The 20,468-nt window shown below is 35.7% G+C and overlaps 1 protein-coding gene across 1 annotated transcript in view; it reads left to right on the top strand.

Moving 5' to 3' along the window:
• LOC140158779 (multiple C2 and transmembrane domain-containing protein 1-like) overlaps positions 1-20,468 on the top strand; it is a 240,123-nt gene that overhangs the window by 136,759 nt on the left and 82,896 nt on the right. Inside the window, exons 5-6 of the mRNA XM_072181991.1 lie at positions 18,782-19,007; positions 20,305-20,413. Of these exons, the coding sequence (XP_072038092.1) occupies positions 18,782-19,007; positions 20,305-20,413 (335 nt within the window). The remainder of the gene's footprint in view (positions 1-18,781; positions 19,008-20,304; positions 20,414-20,468) is intronic.

The raw sequence follows: 20,468 nt of genomic DNA, 5'->3' as shown, positions 1-20,468 counted from the left end.
TGTGGCATAATGCTACAAAATTACATTTTGTACAAAGCAACTATTACACTCTGTCCCCCTTTCACAGATGATGTTCTTACATACGAGGGGCGGTCAATAAGTTTGTAGAACAAGGTACTTTAAAGAGTACTAGCCAAATTCTTTCTGTCTCACTCTTGAGCATGGTCACTACAAACCTTAATGCACCCATCACAATTTTTCTTGAAACCTTCGATGTCAACAAAATGGAAGTTTTCCGATAGCTCCTTGAGCCACTCTTCAGTGAAGGCTCACCAACATTGATCACCAGCAAACCTGATATTATGAAGGTAGGACTTAAAATTCTAAAATAGGTTTCACTAACTGGAGGCCATGCCTGAACCACAATGTGGTTACTTTAGTTAATTGACCCCTCTGTCGTGAGTGGCAGCTTGACAAACTAAGAAGAGCGTACAGTAAACAATCCGAGAACAGTAACATTCCTACCATCAACCCTCTTCACATGATGGCTTGCCTCAATTTTGCTATCAAAATTGTATGATATATGCCTATGATTGTACTTTCATTTGGCAAATGATCTGTCATCAAGACTCTCCCTGGATCTCAGAAACAGCGATGAAGACCTTGCACTATGGTGACCGAGTGATGATCTTCTTAGGGGTGGGAGATCCAGGTGCTTCCACTAAATGCTCTCGTAATTCCAGTGATTAATGTATGTTTTATCACCTTTAGCCACATATAGATTAAACTGGCCTTGGTCCTCATTCTAAGTGTATAGAAGGTGTGGACCTGAATATGTCAATTGGTATCAAATTTGTACATTAAGATTCTGGGACCCCATCTAGAAGACACCCTGTAATACCCAATGTTAATGGATTAATGTTGAAAACACATTCATCAGACTTATCATATTTTGTGGCTATCTCATTTGAGTTTTCATATTGACCCTGTATTCACTTCTGGTAGTACCTGTGAATCCATGGTGGTAGGCTTCCTCTGAAATGTGTCCTGCCCACATACAGTGATGCAAAAATCTAATATCTTTGCAGTAATGTTTTGAAGGAACAAGCTTTCAAATGAGACCAAATTCAATACCGTTCGACAAAGTAGCATACCGAGTTCTACGAACTTTTTGACCGCCCCTCGTATAGTCACAATACCTGTTATAATACTCATCACTATCCTTTACCCTCCCTTATATTCTAGTAGATGTGATGTCAAATTGAATTGATTTGTCACCCTCCCTCTTATTCTAGTAAATGTCAAATTGATATGCCAACAAATATTTTGACAAACTTGGACTAAACTTGACTAACTTCAAGTAACTTGACTTACATTTCCATGATCATAATGTGTATTTTATATCTACTTGTAAAATGTATTCAAATGAGTTTGAGATAGGGAAGGGAATATACTACTCAAAGCATTTAAGGGGGTACTACACCCTTGGCCAATTTAGTGCCTATTTTTGCATTTTTCTCAAAAATTATAGTGCATTGGTGACATGTAAGATATGTATATTATAGGGGCACAGACTACAACTACTGCACTGAAAATTCAGCAACTCAAGGCAAGTAGTTATTAATTTATTGATCAAATAGTGGTTTTCCCTCATTTTTGACTGTAACTCCACAACTGTTGTCTGTGCTGAAATAAAATTTCCAGTGCAGTAATTGTAGTCCTTGCCCCTATAATATACATATCTTACTTGTCACAAATGCGCTATAATTTTTGAGAAACATGCAAAAATAGGCACAAAATTGGGCAGGGGTGTAGTACCCCCTTAAAGGATTGGAATCTGATTTGCATTATTTCTTTTCTATGGTGGCCTGAGTGTTTTTCATGGGACTTCAGTACTTGGTAGTGTAAGTGCTCTTTTACTTGAACATTACTGGATGAAATAAAACTCATCTGATTTACAATATTAAAGCTGTTTTTGAAGAATACTAAATACTAATAAATAAATCTGATTTGCATAATTTCTTTACTGTTCTCTCATGGTGGCCAAGTGTTTTTCAATGCCATAGGACTTCAGTACTTGGTAGTACAAGTGTTCTGGCACTTGAGCATTAGTGAATGAAATTGAATTCATCTGATTTCCAACGTTAATGAAGTTGCTTGAAAAAAAAAACTTATACTAATGAATAAGTGTGATTTTAAGTAGTGTATTAGTGTCTAATAATCATGGTGTTGTGATTAATGTGGGCACAAAATGATGTAATACACTGCATAATTGGTCTATTTCCACCTAATTGGAATTTTCCTGAGGTATTTATTTTTTATATCTATTATGCCAACTTAATTAAGTCAGTCCTAGTTAGGAGATTCTTTGCTAACTTTATTATACATACTCAAACCTGTAGCCAGAATTTATTTGAAGATTAATGAAATAAGTTTGCATAATTATAGAAAGTGGTTGTAGAAAGTAGATTTTTGGGTCTGTGTAGAACATTTTCATTCTAAAAAGTAGACCCTATGTGACTTTTTCTTAGGAATTGGAGCCGTTTAGGCGACGAAAAAAAGAAATCCTGTTCTACGGGCGGACAGACCTTTCAAGTAGGGTTGGTTGGTTGGCCTTTTTTTTCTTTTTAAATGACCCAAAAAATCACCACAATCTGTAAATAATTTGCAATTTGAGAAAATACAAAAAAATATTTGTTCCTGAAATTTCCAAAATTTGGGTCAGCATTCATTTGTACAGGAAATTTTTTTCTCCCAATTTGTTCAAAATCTGGGTCGGTCGGGCCCGTAGAACAGGGTTTTCTTTTTTCATCGCCTTAAGACATATTTTATACAAATATATACAAACATGGACAGTCTCCTTTACTATAAAATAAAGCACTCATGTTCTTGCCTAAGTGTTAAAATGCATTAAGATTGGATCTTCAGTATTGATGTTGTCAAACTAACAGTATATGATGTAAAATTTGAAAAACAAATAAGATATTTATCTTAAAAGATGAGTCAAAATAGGCAAAGTAATGCATTAATTTGACTTTTACGCTTTTGTATGTGTATTATATGTAATGTATGTAATAGATGTATTATCCCAAGAAATATCTTTAGATAACATCACCTCAATGCTAAACATCACTTCACTTGACAGCACTCAAACAAGTCATTCTTGTTTTGTTTCAATTTTATTGAAGATTAAGGTGGTACTACACCCCTTGATAAATTTGTGACTATTTTTGCATTTTCTCAAAAAATAATAATACACTGGTAACAAAAGTTATGTATATTATAGGGGCAAGGAATACAATTACTTCACTGAAATTTCAGTGATTCAAGACAAGTGGTTCATTATATATGTTAAGCAATGAGGTACATTCTAGCGATACCTCTTTCTTATCATAAATAATGTACAGCTTGTCTTGAGTCACTGAAATTCCAGTGTAGTAACTGGATTCCTTGCCCCTATAATATACATAACTTTTGTTACCAGTGTGTTATTACTTTTGAGAAAAATGCAAAAATAGTCACAAATTTATCAAGGGGTGTAGTACCACCTTAACTACACTTTAGATTGCAGTGACGTCAACAAGTAATATTATGTGATGTGATCAAACAATAAAGACTTGTCAGGAAAAAAATCACTTCAGTGTACTAGCGATCCTGCTGCTCAAAATTTCATTCATGATATCTGAATGCAAAGTTTCCACAGCTTCAATGGGACTCAAAACAGTGATCTGTTACTTCCATCCTCCGTGGATTATAAGACTGATCGATGCCGTACTGACTGCGCCAACTATTCACTTGCATGGTCATCAAGTTTGAAGGTAGAGCCTCGATCTGGCAGCATGCATGAATGGGAATTGAACGAGTCATATAACAGTGTGTAAAGTGACGTAATTCTTTCTTGTATTACCAGTTTGAGGCTCTACCCAATATGGCGGAACCATGCAAGGGATGAATAGGCAATATTGTCAATCCGTCTAGAAATGTGGGGCGGGGGGACATCGACCTGAGATTGAAAAAATGGGTAATTTTGCCGAAAAGATGGGGGGGACACATCTCCCTGGGATTGACGCCCATGACTATAGGCAGTTGAAAGGGACAAGTAGAATATAAAACATAAACCTCAAAATGCTGTGTTTTAACCCAATGAGAACTACCTGCTGATTGAACAAAAAGAAGTTTTCATTATCAATTGGCCCAATCAGCAACATTGTTAGAATAATTTCACCACACAAAAAATGGGGGTGAATTATTTGCAAAGCTCTATTCTGATTGGTGATTTAAGTGAAGATATCATGTAATTGACCAATCAGAGGTAATGTTAGATTGGCAGGTAGTTCTCAGGGGGTTAACATTCCTTAGAGAAGATATCAAAGAAATAATACGATGATGACGTTGCATAAGATGGGAAATCTCTGCATCGCAATGTTTTGTGCAAGTTGCGTGCAAGTTGACTGGAAAATACACAAATCTATAATATCATTTGGAATCAACAAAAGTTATTTCAACAATTTATGCCCACATTCTTTCTGTGGAGTGTTTGAAACATGTATCTGAAAAGCATCACCAATTATTAGATGGTTCACAGTCAAAATAGTCTTGAATAAAAAAGAGCATGGAAAGGTTTTTGAACCATTTTTGATGTACTTAGGTAGCACTAGCCCCTTGCCCAGTCTGTATATATCAATGATATTATGACGCTCCAACTCCAACTCCACCACTCGTCATGCTCGCTATGCTTGCCACTCACTTCACTAACTATTGAAGGGGCGTCGCTGTTTGTGAACGGGGTAGTTTTAGTACTTACGCTAAATTTAAGACCATAAAATTATTTTTTCCATCGGTTAAAATTACATCAGTCATTCATTACACTACAGTTTTTACTCCAAAGTATCTCTTTGATTTCTTTAAATAGTTTTGTTTTTTATGTTTTTAAAGTGAATCCTATATCCTCTCTATACTGTACACAAAAAAGTGTGTAACCATAATGGATGATGACAATTTAGAATAGGCTAGTAGCCTTTTGAATTTTCCATCCTGCTTCATTCCAATACTCATCAATCTTGTTTTTGAAACTTTTTAACACTAACAGTGGAACTAGGCCCATATGCAGGATCTATTTTTTGGGTGTCTTCCCTAGGTTGTATGTATTTCAACCAGAATAGCCCAATGCATTAATGTACTCTGGAAGAAGTGATAAAATAGCCAATGCAATTAGAAGAAGATATGATAACATCGGTATATTTGCATTGAGAGACCTGCATTCAATCCAATCTTTGATTTGCCTCCATTTTGACTTATTTTATCCAATCTGACACTCATTCAAATGCAATTAACAGATTATATTACCCATTTGTTCTTGCAAAATGATACATGTTTTGACAAGCTTAAATGCAATATACAAGTTATACATGGGTTTTAAAAATCAAGCCTCACTAGGATCCACAACATGTTCATCTATCAGGGCACAGTTCTTTAACCCCAATACATTTATACATTCATTGAATGACCTCCGAAAATTTGGGTACAAAAACTCATACCCTGCAACTTGAGGTCAAATTTTGCACTATGATTGTTTAATTTAGGTTATTGAACTATGCCATTGGGATGAGGCTATTGTGGTCCATAGCGCCTGTAACTTGATCGACCTGGAAGTTGGAACGGTGTTAAAAGTCATGTAGTGGAATTAATTCACGCTTATTACATGAAACCAGATATTGCTAATAGTTGTATGAAGGGAATAATAATCATTGCGCTTTGTAGAGGTCAGTTCTTTTATTAAATTTCTTCTCGAGCCTATGGTCAGGACAAGAAAGGGGAATGCCCGTGCGAGTAATATAAGGATGATGATGAAGAATTTTTGATCAAAGTGATTCAAGTTACTTATTTCTCAAAGGGTACTTTTCTCAAAGTAATATAATAAAGACGATGAAGAATATTTGATCAAAATGATTAAAGTTACTTGTTTCTCAAAGGTATAACTTCATCAAAGTAGAAAAAACAAGAAATTCTATTCTTCCCATGAAAAGCTTTGTTTTTGTGGCTTTACATCTTGTGTTTCTTGAAATATGACCTAAGGCTTATCAAAATTAACATTGTTAATCATATTTTGACATTTACATTACATCTCTACAAGACCTATCAAAATCGTCTATAATAAAATCTTAATCATGTGCCATTTGCAAAGAGTTGATTACCATTTCTCCTCTCAGGCAACTATCACATATTTATAAAGTGACTGATAAATTTGTTTTTGTTATGAATTTTTCAAATCTTCTTTTTATGCCTCCACCGGAGGTATTATGTTTCCTGGTTGTCCGTCCATCCGTCCATCCGTCCATCTGTCCGTCCGTCCGAGCTTGCGGGTGCAATATCTCGGAACTGATAGGATGTACAGTGATGCAAAATTGGTGGAGGGATGGTCATTGGCGGTCTTCAAATTCCAGTAGGTTTGGTTAGTGGGTCAAGGTCACCCAAGGTCATCTAGGGGTCATCTGAGGTCAAATTAGCAAAAAACGTTGTATGGGCATGAACCTTGGTGGGTACTGTAAACATTTAGAACCAAATTTTTTGAGGGTCATTTTGGGGTCATCCGGGGTCACCCAGGGGTCATCTGAGGTCAAATAACTTAAAACTGTCGTATGGGCATGAAACTTGGTGGTACAGTCAACATTTAGAGTCAAATTTTTGGACAGTCTTTTGGGGGTCATCCGGGGTCACTCAGGGTCATCTGAGGTCAAATAACTTAAAACTGTCATATGGGCATGAAACTTGGTGGGTACAGTCAACATTTAGAGACAAATTTTTGGACAGGCTTTTTTGGGTCATCAGGGGTCACCCAGGGGTCATCTGAGGTTAAATAACTTAAAACTGTTGTATGGGCATGGAACTGGGTGGATACAATCAACATTTTGAGTCAAATTTTTGGACTGTCATTTTGGGGTCATCCAGGGGTCATCTGAGGTCAAATAACTTAAAACTGTTGTATGGGCATGAAACTTGGTGGGTACAGTCAACATATAAAGTTACATTTTTGGAAGGTCATTTTGGCCTTACATTCCACTCGGATAATAGTCAAAATACTTCCTTGCTTCAGGTAAAAATCAAAATCAAACCATTTTGATGAAGACAAAATGGGTCAAGGATCTTTCATTCGTTACACTTTTTCTAAAAACCTACACTGTCATCTAGAGATGGCCAGTTCCTAGTGAAATTGCACCAGTTAAAATGATACGCGTCAAGGTGGAGGCATTGTGGCGACGCTTTGCGTCGAGAACCGCGCAAGTCGAGAACCGCTCTAGTTTATCTATATTCTCAGTCATCCACATATGCAAAATATTATTAAAAATTATAATCTGTTCAACTGGACTTACTATTTTGAACTGGTGACAGTTTCACATCCTATCCTGGATGTTTCCTCAGGTCATCTGATTTTTCTGCGGCGATTGGTTATTGACCTGTGATGGAGTGAAGGAACTGAGTCGTCGAGGGATCTACTTAAAGCCATATTATAACATTTGCTGAGGAGAACGCCCTTAAAAAAATTTTAAATTCTGGTTTTTACACGATTGTAATGTACTTTAGTCAATAAAGATACTCTGCAAAAATCAAAACTTTAGGTGCTGTAGTTTTGTCAAAATCCAATTTTCTATGCTTTACCTCACTTGTTCGGCTCAAAATTAAAAGGAGACATATCTGACAGTAAAAGCTAACATTTTATGGAAAATAAATACTAATCTATTTTTACAGAAATGTTATAATATGGCTTTAATAGCATGAAGTTGCTCAAGTATTGAACACTTCAGCAACTTCATGCAACTTCATTAATTCTCCGCCATGTTGTGTGAGGCAATATAGGGCAGCAGGCAGTGATAGTTGATCCAACATTGTATGAACATGAATGATTCAAAGTTGCTGAGAATTTTATAGAAGTTATTTCTACAAATGTCCACTCCTTTTATGCTTTCATAAGCAGTCAACATTAATAGGTAAATTTTCACGGGAAAATTTTCTGGACACGTGACCAATGCGTATCAATGTGAGTGTAACCTCGAGCCTGATCTCTGACCCCGGCGGTGACCTCGCTATTCAAGTCTTAGTAATTTTGAATTGGAATAGTATTTTTGACCGCAATTTTGATAGAAATTTGTGTATTGCAAATTTATTGAATATTATGTTATCTTAATTTTTTCACAATATCATCAAAACGTAATTTCAAATATATCTATCTACGGAAAAAAATATTTATCTACGGAAACTCTTACCATAACATTATTAACTTGCGATAAGTAACTTATTTTGCCTCAAAGGAAGAATTCTTCCTATTCAAATACATTGGAAGAACACCCGCTGTGCTCGGGGTCACATTCCATAATGCTAATATGTCTGCGCCCATGGGTGTCACGTGTCCAGAAAATTTTCCCGTGAAAATTTACCTATTAATTCTGACTGATAAGAGTCACTTATAGTACTTTTAATGTTATTTCTTTTGATATGAAATTCTTGTTTTGGCAGTAAATCAAAACATACTAAGTATCTTTGTGACCCAGTTCTTTACATTTATATCCGAATTATGTCCAGACTGCAATTATGAGACTCAATTCAATAACACTTAAGTTTTAAGCAGTAATTATTATCGGATGATGCAGCCAATTGTCATGGCAACAGATAGGCATTAATTCTACATGCTTAGCTCTTTATGTTTTGGACACATATTGATATTAAATTTGAACTCATGGGAAATTAAGAAGCCAGAGCCTGAATCTATATTTCCTGAAACTTCAACAATTGCAATTTTTATTAATATGAGGGACACTTACCTTAAAGGTACAAGATATAGCAACACTCTGTGTGGCATAAGGACATTCAAATTATTTCTTTTCTCTTTCCCAATTTTACATTAGTAGTTTGAAAATGGTAGAACACTTATAGCATTTGTTGCAATTGTGATGAACTGGTTTTTTTTATCAATTGTGACAAAGTTATTGGGCCATTTTATTTATGCTCGACATGACTGCTTCTGCTATTCCAACCATTAAAATGTAGACAGTTACATCTTATTCCTTTTAGCCATGATTTGTTGACATTTTTATTTCCCTCAAGTCCACAATGTTAAGACATGATTGTATGAGCATGATGAGGGGACAACAGGTTGGGACATGAATATTCAAAGTTAATACAGAACAGAAACAAGAAGTAAAATCTATAGCTATTTTATGTATCAAAACCATAATCCAGTCACATTCACACCTTTACACTTTTTTGTGTACCAATCTAAACCATTGGAGCAACAATTTGATGTGACCTTTGAACTACAGGTAACTACCAAATCAGACATGTGCCCTTAATTCCAATATCACCATGCACAGGAGACGAAACAGTTGGGGTGGAAAGAAGTTGTGCAATATTGAAGCGACATGTCTGATTCACTTAGCTCACTCAATGGTAGCACTGAGACATTATAGGAATGTGTAGAGGATAAGAAACGCAATACATCACCAGTGGGGCTTGATTGATTTGATTGTCTTCTATCAAGTTGGGATGGTTATGTAGACTTGACAGGTGTTTGTCTGATACTTTGTCTCACTAGTTGAGTGTTATAAAGTATGGAAATGTGTGCATGTTACTAAAATAGCCAGATTTTTTATCCCAGTGTTGAGAATTTTAAAAATCAAATTTTACTACATTGACAACGTAGATCGGGTTAAAGTAGTAGTGTTGGTAGCTATCAGCAATGATAGCAATGAGAATGGCAATAGCCCAGGTTCTTATAGATTAGTAGTAAAAAAGCAAACATATAACATATTTGTAACATTTTCAAAAGGGCAGAAAAAAGAACCTCAGAAAACTTAATAAAGGTTATTAAATGTATTCATAACATTTTAAAAACATTTTGACAAGTTGCTGCAAAACATTGCAGCCTAATGTTTTTGAAGTGTTCACATCTTTTTAATGTTTGCATGCATACTTTACAGTAACATTTTGACAACATGTTTTTAAATGTTTTCACATTTTGACCAATTTTAAAGAATGTTTTTTAAAAGCATTTGTTTTCATAAATTTGCTTTGTATTGCTATTAGCAATAACTTGCTACAAACTAGAGAAAGCATGCATTACTATCAGCTGTAGACAGCATAAGCTGCTCTCAGCAGTAGAAAGTATATGAAGAGCTTTGTTGCAAAACCCCTTACATCCACTTTTGACTTTTTGAGAAAAACAGCTTTTGTTAATTGTGCAAGTATTACTGGTTCGATTTGATTCAATTTGGGTTTGGATAAAGTGTTGATGAATAGAAACTAAAAAAATAGGTTTGGTACAATTTTGAAGCCTTCCTATTTATTTTATTGTATCTTTTATATTGCGCCTTTTGTGGATGTAAGGGCTTTTGCAACAAAACAAATTTACCCCTTTTCTAGAAACCACCTTTGCAATCATATTTGAGTCCATTCGTTTGCACTACTTTATGTAACTTGACTAATGCTTTCAAAATCAAAAAGAAAAATTGAAATATCTCATTTACTTTTTTTAATTATGAATTTTAATTAAATTCGGGAAAATGGCATTTTTTGAGTAGTTCTGAAGCTACACCTTTTGTTAATTAAAATGATTTTTTCAAAAATAGTGACCCAAAAACAGTTATCTTTGCTTTTAATAGGTAAAGAACATTCCATGCTACTAGTATACATCAAAAAATTAAAACAAAATAATTCTATATTCATTTTATGCTCAGATTTCCGGAAATTCCTAAGATTTCCCAAACGGAAATATACTATATCTCCGGAAGGAAAGTGGTATGAAGGTCAAACAACCACCAAAATGTGTATTTTTACCCACACTATAATGTCATGTCAATAACTCAATTTCACCAAAAGTGGATGTAAGGGGTTTTGAAACAAAGCTCTTCATATTATGTCTATCAGCAGTAAAAAGCATAAATTGCTATCAGCAGTAGAAAGCATAAATTCCTATCAGCAGTAGAAAGCATAAATTGCTATCAGCAGTAGACAGCATAAATTGCTATCAGCAGTAGACAGCATAGATTGCTATCAGCAGTAAAAAGCATAAATTGCTATCAGCAGTAGAAAGCATAAATTGCTATCAGCAGTAGACAGCATAAATTGCTATCAGCAGTAGAAAGCATAAATTGCTATCAGCAGTAGAAAGCATAAATTGCTATCAGCAGTAGACAGCATAAATTGCTATCAGCAGTAGAAAGCATAAATTGCTATCAGCAGTAGAAAGCATAAATTGCTATCAGCAGTAGAAAGCATAAATTGCTATCAGTGGTAGAAAGCATACATTGCTATTGGCAGTAGAAAGCATACATTGCTATCAGCAGTAGAAAGCATAAATTGCTAGCAGCAGTAGAAAGCATAAATTGCTATCAGCAGTAGACAGCATAAATTGCTATCAGCAGTAGAAAGCGTAAATTGCTATCAGCAGTAGAAAGCATAAATTGCTATAGCAGTAGACAGCATAAATTGCTATCAACAGTAGAAAGCATAAATTGCTATAAGCAGTAGAAAGCATAAACTGCTATTAGCAGTAGAAAGCATAAATTGCTATCAGCAGTAGAAAGCATAAATTGCTATCAGCAGTAGAAAGCATAAATTGCTATCAGCAGTAGAAAGCATAAATTGCTATCAGCAGTAGAAAGCATAAATTGCTACTAGCAGTAGAAAGCATAAATTGCTATCAGCAGTAGAAAGCATAAATTGCTATCAGTGGTAGAAAGCATACATTGCTATTGGCAGTAGAAAGCATACATTGCTATCAGCAGTAGAAAGCATAAACTGCTATCAGCAGTAGAAAGCATAAATTGCTATCAGTTAGCAAGTTATTGCTGAAGTTATGATGGTAGAAAGATTGAGCCAGGTATACCAACTTGGTGTGGGGAACAAGTCAATGTCAAGATAAAAACTAACGCAGTATGTAAACCATGATGGTTTTACTGCACTAGTAAAAATCCAAAACCACAGGGATAGTAGACAAAGTTAACAAAATACAACTAACATTTCGAGCAGATAAACTGCCCTTCCTCAGGGACAAACAACAAAATTAATACAGCAAATGATTGAATCTAGTTACAAGTGGGTAGCAAGCATAAAAATTGATCAAATCATAGCAAATAATTAAACCAAGGTAGCAAGCAAAATATCAAAACTACAGAGCCAATAATATAGCGTCTCTACAGAACAGAGCTGGCTTGCTACTAAAGCAAATTTTAGCAAAACAGGAAGTGTACTAACAAAAGAACAACTTGAACAATTACCTGGATATTAGGAAAGTTAAATTGTTATTAATAGACAAGTTATGATGATAAATAAGTATTTTGAAATAAAAACTTATCAAAATTTTGTGAAGAAACATGACTTTTTGGATGATGCGGTGAAACCTGCATGTAATTTTCATTCAACCAAGGATGCCCAAGGACTTGAAGCAAATGTACTGGAAAATTAATACATAGCTGCTATCTTCTGTATGATGGTAAATAAGTATTTTGAAATAAAAAGTCATCAACATATTGTGAAGAAACATGACTTTTTGGATGATGCGGTGAAGCCTGCATGTAATTTTCATTCAACCAAGGATGCCCAAGGACTTGAAGCAAATGTACTAGAAAATTGAAACATATATGCTATCTTCTGTAGATAGTAAAGTGGCTATTAATTGTAGAAATATATTGTTGAGTGTGTTCAGATGGATTTCAAGTAGGTCTGTGAACTAAATAATAAGTTTCTTTTGTCGCTAAGTACAAGTGGAGTAGTAATATCTTTAAAATATCAACTACATGATGAGCATCTAAACTTGATCATTTCAAGATTGTTACACGAAGGTTACTGGCAAACATTGCCCACTTAATGCAGAAAAACTTGTTTTTGGTACATAATAGTCTCTCTTTGAATTATTAATTAGACTAGTTACATTTTGAGTGTTTGCTACACTTAATTTGTTATTCTGGTTGTGTTTTTTGTGATTATAGATTAATAGCACCTACGCAGGTTTATAACCTTTTACATTTTGTATTTGTCTTAGTAGAGTCATTATAGTTGAATTTTAAAATAATAATCTAGTTCCAATTACATATATGAATCAGCATGATTATTTACATTACCTGTTTTATGTAAATTTGTTCAACTTTTCCCGGTCATTTTGTTACAAACACTTGTTTCCTAGTTAAACATGCTATATCATAATTTTGTTGATCTTCTTTGTAAAATGTTTTGTTATTTTCAATCTAAATAAAGTCTCTGATTTTCCATGAAAAATATTGTCATCGGTTCATCTTTCTAAACCGAATTTAACTGAAATATACAGATCAAAAAGAGTGAGTGCTAAAGACTTTTTTAAAACTTTTACGTATGAATTTAACTTGTTTATTTATAAATTATACTGAATAATAATGATAAAAATACCATTTGATATGCTCCCAGGTGTTTTTGTGAAGAGGATGTTTTTGTGAAAAGGATGTTTGTTCATCTCTTAATGGAGTTGTTGTGAAAAATGGAATTGAACTTGTAACTTTGTTCACTGATTTGATCAAACTATATGTGTGTTTGTCCATGTTTAACTTCAATATTTATGTATTATGTGTGTTTGTCCAAGTTTAACTTCAATATTTATGTATTTCAGTGGCTATGTCATATATTGTGATCTCAAAAGGGTTAGTATTTACATTTGTGGGATTTTGTATTTGAGGCCTTGTGATTTTTAGTTTCATTTGAGGGTATTGAAAATCCATAAATGTATGTGTGCTTTTCCTTTGGGTGGGATTAACTCTCATCATGCGGGTGTCGACTGCAAACAACAAGTTTCATTTTTTTTAATTAAAAAATTCAAGAATTGTAAATTTTGATGACCATATTTGGAATCAACATGAAAAATGTATTAAAATGAGTACAAACAAGCCTAGTATTGGTTCACTGGTTCTTAAGATAGGTCTTCATATTTTTGAGAAAATGTCTCAAAACTTGAGATTTTTTATGTTGAAGCCTATGGCTAGCATGCAGAGTATTAAAGAGAAATATACATGGAAGCAACAGGTTGTAGCTGAGGTACCTTGTGAGCTATTTATATTTGGATTAATATGTCAGCTCGTGGTGTTATGAATTTATGAATGTATAATAAATGCTGATCCAGGGTTCTCAGGTTTTTGCCGCAGGTGGAAAAACACGGTTTTAATCACTTGGCAAAAAACAGTTTTTGCGAGCGAAAATGGCAAAAACTAAAAAGTGATTTGTAGTTCAGTTTTTTCATCTCAAAATAAATTGTTAAGTTACAAAAATAATTTCCTATGTGTAACAAGGCCAGATTTTGTTATTATAAGTAACATATCATCACCCTCATAACAAAACAAGTCATTATTACATGTTTCTCATTTGTAATTTTGATTTTCCTCATGATTTTCCTCAGGATCCTCATGAGAGGTCAAAGTTCAGGTGTACTATTTGCCAAAACATTAGGAATTCAGTGGCAGTATTGATCTTTTCAGTAAATCCCATAAGGCTTTGCGAGTACACCTGAGATGTTGTCACTTGACATCACACAGATGCGCACATCATTTAATGAACATCAAAAGTTTTGAGCAAAGAAGGATTGAAAAAAATAAAGAAATAGTTAAAGAGTTTTAGCCTTTATTATCTTTGTAAAACCAAATAGGGTAATGCAAAATGTGAAGGGTTTTCTCATATCACATCACATTTGAATTGTATGAAATTTATTCATCAGTAGAGACACTATAACTAGACAATTTTCAATGCAACTTGAGGAGCCACAGATGAGCAAATTCTGGTCTCATATATGTATGAAAACAGAAGGTAAAATTAATATATACAAGTCATATGAAATTCATTAGGTAATACTGCAGTAAGACAGTATAATTACAAAAATAATGCAGTATAAGGGAACATAATTTTTCCCAGATGTAAAAACCAGAACAACATCTGTATGCAACATGCGATAGAGAAGAGAAACAAATAGAATAAACTGTGACTTGGTGTGATTAGCAAACTATTGTAAAGAGTCTCCAAAATTTGAAGTCATTTGGCCTATTTTTAGCTCATCTCAAGTCAGCTGAATATCACTCAAGTCAGACTCCTTATTTTACTTGTTACAACTCTGGCATGTTGAGCCATGTTGCATCAACAGTTTGGTGCATTAAAATGTCCTTGCACACAGCCCTTTCTAGGCAGAATGTGAAACAGTTAATGAATCTTATTGGAGCAGGGCTGACTTGGAACAAACAATCTGTTACAGTAGCTCAAGAAGGTGCTCAAGATCTGGTCAAATGCACAAAACATGATAAAGGGGCTTTTTATATGGATTCATCAGACCATTAATCATGTTTATCACAAGCCCCTAGTGCTGTAAGCTGTGTCGATCAAATAATCACTGATGCTACACTTTGACAGGAAGGCTTCACATTCTTCCTAGCATGTTATCAGAAGCCATTAGAAATCTATATGTCAATGAGTATAATAAAGGGGAATAGAATCTTATGTTAAGAGTAATGATTTGTGTCCTTTTCCATGCAATGAATTAGACCCGTAGCCAGGGGTAGGGGTGCTCCCTCCCCTCTTCGGCAAAAGGTCTGCATTGTCTGTAAAAATATCAAAATTAGGCCAAAAGTGTAAAAATATTAGATAAATATACCCCAAATTATGATTCTTCCTGTGAAGTTTGTCTGAGCTACAGGGTCCAATAAATCAATTGTAGAGGGGTAAATGCCTATTTTGTCCGGAATGAAGATTTGTCATGAAAAGGTCTGCATTTGGAAAGTCAGCACCCATGAAAAAATCCTGGCTATGGGCCTGCATTGAACATTATATTAGGAATTGTGCATCTTATTCAGCAGTCTTTTATGGGCACTTTAGTAATTTACTGAAAAACCAATAGCCATTGTACAGCTTTCATGTGGAAACCTCTCTTTTGGGGCAAAAATTGTTTTCAAGTATCAGATATCTGTTGAGAGTTTGAATAGTACGTAGATAGACCACATTACGGAAGTTATACATTTGTAAGGAGATAGATTACACCAGCTTATTTTATGGATGCAGGAAATGAGACGTTGAGAGTGATAAAATAGCCTCTTGACATTCTACTTTGTTTTTAAATGGGAAAGAATTGTATGATTTGCCGAGTTGTGATATGTTTTTACTTTTTGTAGTGGATCCTTCATCTTTCAGAGAAAGTTTTTAAAGTGAATGGCCTTTTAAGGTCAGCAGTATATGTTGTTAAAACAACACTGCTGCCAGACCCATAGGCAACAGGACTCTCTGTGTCTATATATATAATAATATATATTATACTGATACTGAGCACCAGTATTTTAAAATAATTTCCCCACCGGGGTGACACTCCTCATAAGACCTGGGCCATTCATATTGTGGGTCCTTTTTAGTCTGACAAGTAGGACCTTTTTATCTAAGTTACCAGACTATAATCAGTTCAGACTATGATCACTATATCTCACATGGCAAGAAAGACAAATCTTGGATGTCCAGTGACAGCGGCGCCCAAATTCGGGAGGGGCGGTTAGTAGATTTTTGTGGTTAATCTTTCTTGAGCGATCAGAGTCGGAGTATAGCTGGTAATTAAGAAAAAAACAGGTCCTATTCGTCGGATTAGTCCTTTTCATATCTTGATTGAAATGCCAAGAAGGTGTGATCTCCGACCCCCTGAGTGGTATCAAATGAAAGGGAAAAAGGTGTGAGTTTTCTTATGTTCATGAGGGCCAATCATTCGAACGGTCGTGGCTATAAACAATCATGCCAGTATTTTGTATGTAAAAATATGCGGTATGTGCATGGCAGTTTCATCTGTGGCACTTCATACAACAATCAACACTCATTAACAGGTGATTCTGAGACTACACCTGTTGGTGAATAGTCTGTGGTTCTTACTGTTAAGTTCATTCCCCCCCCCCTTTTTTAAACTACTGCAATGGGTGGGGGATCTAGTGGTTCACGAACTGTATTGTTATTTTTCAAAATTCAAAAAAGGTACATGTTAAAGTTTGACCGGCTTATATAAGGCGGAAATTATTCAGCTTTTGTTACTGCGCACGTCAATAAAGTCCCGACTCGCATAAGCGTGCACCAGTCACGCAAATAGTGTAAGCATTGCGGCCAACTGCGTGCATACCGTTCTATATCAATACACAGTGTTATGAGTCTTATTTTTTCCGCCTTATATAAACCGAACAAACTTGAGCTATATCAGTTTCATTTTCAGATACCTACTCAACCTAAATGAGTTTGCTGAACTATTCCCTTTTGGTTATTCCTGTTTGGACAATGCCAGGTCTCAATATTTGATGCCATTGCCTAGGCTTCAATTTCATGCCATGTTGACTTGTTGCTTGAGCTGTGAAGAGTATGAATAATTAATGGCCTCTCTTTTTAAATTAAGGACATGGTTTACAAGCTTTAAAGGTGCATACCCTGATTTCATAATTACTAGATGTGATCTGTACAGATATATTGTAGCACCAGATGAGAAGTTAAATACAAACTCCTTTGTTTTATCTGAGAGTGCACATATATATGTGACCCGCTCTGACGAAATCAGCCATAAGTCGCACTCAGCCATTTCGAGATACGGCGAGTCAGAGTTGGGAAAGGGGTGAAAAACCTTGCAGATTTTGTTTTTCAGTTTTTATTATTTTTGATTCCTTAATATGTTTACTTTAACCTACCACTGAAAACAAAATATTCTTTTATGTTTAAAGCACCCAAATCTAGCTTTGTTTGAGCCAAATCAAGTCCTTAACATGTCATTTTGCAGCTTTAAAGCCATTTTTTTTTTTGCATCGCATTTTATTTATGTGTTGCTTCCCTCCTTCCCATTGAAAGACTGTAGAATGAGGACAACATGTCCCAGTAACATAATGTTGGTATCAAATGAAAGCTGAAGACCTACACTAAATGATGACATCAAAAACTCAATTTTCAAAATTAGTGATTTATGTCTGGTTTTGTGGGAGCGGGTCATATATTGAGAATGTCTGGAGGTGTTAATTAAATGAGCGTATTTTTGCAATTCTGTTTTAGTTCTAGTCTGTATACAATCCTCAAGGCAGTAATGTAAAATCATTTTTGGAGGAATCTGTTATATTAGATGGTTTACTTGCATCATTTACTTTCTGAAAATGTTATATTCTTTTATATACTTATCACCATTACATTTAGAGCCTACAATAAATAGTATCATCTTACTGCCGCAAGGAAGGCATACAAACCATATAGTCAATATATTTTATAACTTTTTACATACAAAACACTTTCATCATCATTGTAATCATCTGTTGCAATATTAAAACAAACAAGTAAACAAATTATTTTCTTGCAAGACTACATAGAAAATGCATACTGAGCCCATTCACCAGCTTTCCCGGCCTCTTACAGGAAAATTGTTTTTTTCCTCATCATTGTTCTAATCTGTATCGTCTGTATCAGTAAAACTCAAATCTGAGGTCTACTCATACTGAAAAACCTAACTACGTATAGACGAATCCAACGAGCCAAGTCATGGTCAAGATTTGGTCGGCCATTATTGGGTCCCCGAAGCACCAAACTGGTGTTGTGACTGCCCAATTTGGTGGATTAAAGCCGCTTAAAATTCGATGTTAGATTCTTTTGTGTTGTAAACTGTCATCATTTTTTTTGTCTACGTGTAACACGGGTGATAGAATGCAGTTTAAAGTACCCTCCAAGGCCGCATCATTTCACATTTTAGGTGAGATGGAGCCGACAGGGATCCAGCTATGGCTGCCATTGAGGTGTAGGAATGCGTGAAATTGGATTCGTCTGTACTCATTCAATTAATTTTCCTTGTATCTTTCAGGAACAAGTGATCCTTATGTCAAGTTTAAAGTCTCCGGCAAGCAGCTCTACAAAAGTCGGACAATATACAAGAACCTCAACCCCAAATGGGATGAGAGGATAACATTATGCATAGATGACATATCCAAACCGTTGGAAATATTTGTCTTGGATTATGACCGAGGGCCAAAGTCTGATGATGCAATGGGACAAGCACTGGTCAACTTGATGGGGCTGGAACCTAACACGTAAGTGAGGGGTGTAGTCAGGGGATAGGATTGAGTGGTGTTTTTTTTTTTTTGGGGGAGGTTGGACAAGCTATGGTCAACTTGATGGCAGTGGAAACAAACATGTAAGGTGGATTAGTCAGGGGATAGGATTGAGGTTTTTTTGGGGGGTTGGACAAGCTATGGTCAACTTGATGGCAGTGGAAACAAACATGTAAGGTGGATTAGTCAGGGGATAGGATTGAGTTTTTTGGGGGGGGAGGTTGGACAAGCTATGGTCAACTTGATGGCAGTGGAAACAAACATGTAAGGTGGATTAGTCAGGGGATAGGATTGAGGTTTTTTTTTGGGGGGTTGGACAAGCTATGGTCAACTTGATGGCAGTGGAAACAAACATGTAAGGTGGATTAGTCAGGGGATAGGATTGAGTTTTTTTTTGGGGGGAGGTTGGACAAGCTATGGTCAACTTGATGGCAGTGGAAACAAACATGTAAGGTGGATTAGTCAGGGGATAGGATTGAGTTTTTTTTTTTGGGGGGGAGGTTGGACAAGCTATGGTCAACTTGATGGCAGTGGAAACAAACATGTAAGGTGGATTAGTCAGGGGATAGGATTGAGTTGGTTTTTTTTTGGGGGGGGGGGAGGAGGTTGGACAAGCTATGGTCAACTTGATGGCAGTGGAAAAAAACATGTAAGGTGGATTAGTCAGGGGATAGGATTGAGTTGTTTTTTTTTTTGGGGGAGGAGGTTGGACAAGCTATGGTCAACTTGATGGCAGTGGAAAAAACATGTAAGGTGGATTAGTCAGGGGATAGGATTGAGGTTTTTTTGGGGGGGGAGGTTGGACAAGCTATGGTCAACTTGATGGCAGTGGAAACAAACATGTAAGGTGGATTAGTCAGGGGATAGGATTGAGGTTTTTTTTGGGGGGTGAGGAGGTTGGACAAGCTATGGTCAACTTGATGGCAGTGGAAACAAACATTGTAAGGTGGATTTGCTCAAGGGTGTAGGCCTATAGTCAGGTGTGTAGGAATGGAATGGGGGAGGTGGGTGGGACAAACACTGGTCAACTTCATGGATTGGAACAACATGTAGGCCTAAGTAGTCTTTGGACTTACTCTGGGGTGTAGTCAGGAGCAGAAGCATCAATCTGTCTTGAAATGTCAGGGGGTGGGGGCATTTGGCGTGAATTGTGAAGTTGCTGAAAAAATGGGTACTTTTGTCAAATGTACCCATGGCCACCCAGGATTGATGCCCATGGGTCAATGGTAGGGAAGATAGAGTTACAATGATGATGTTGTTGTCTTTTTGTCATCAGACCTTGTGAAAGAAGAATTGCCTTGATGGAGGATGCATGCAGCGAATATCTCGGATATCTGATCCTAGGATTTACTGTCACACCAAGAAAGGAGGAAGAAAGAGAACAAGTAAGTGTAAGTATCTCCCTTGAAGGAACTGTAGAAGTCGGCATTTATGTGCTAC

This window comes from Amphiura filiformis, chromosome 8, assembly GCF_039555335.1.
Source record: "Amphiura filiformis chromosome 8, Afil_fr2py, whole genome shotgun sequence".
NCBI lineage: Eukaryota > Metazoa > Echinodermata > Ophiuroidea > Amphilepidida > Amphiuridae > Amphiura > Amphiura filiformis.
This window is presented reverse-complemented; position numbering and strand designations above follow the sequence as displayed.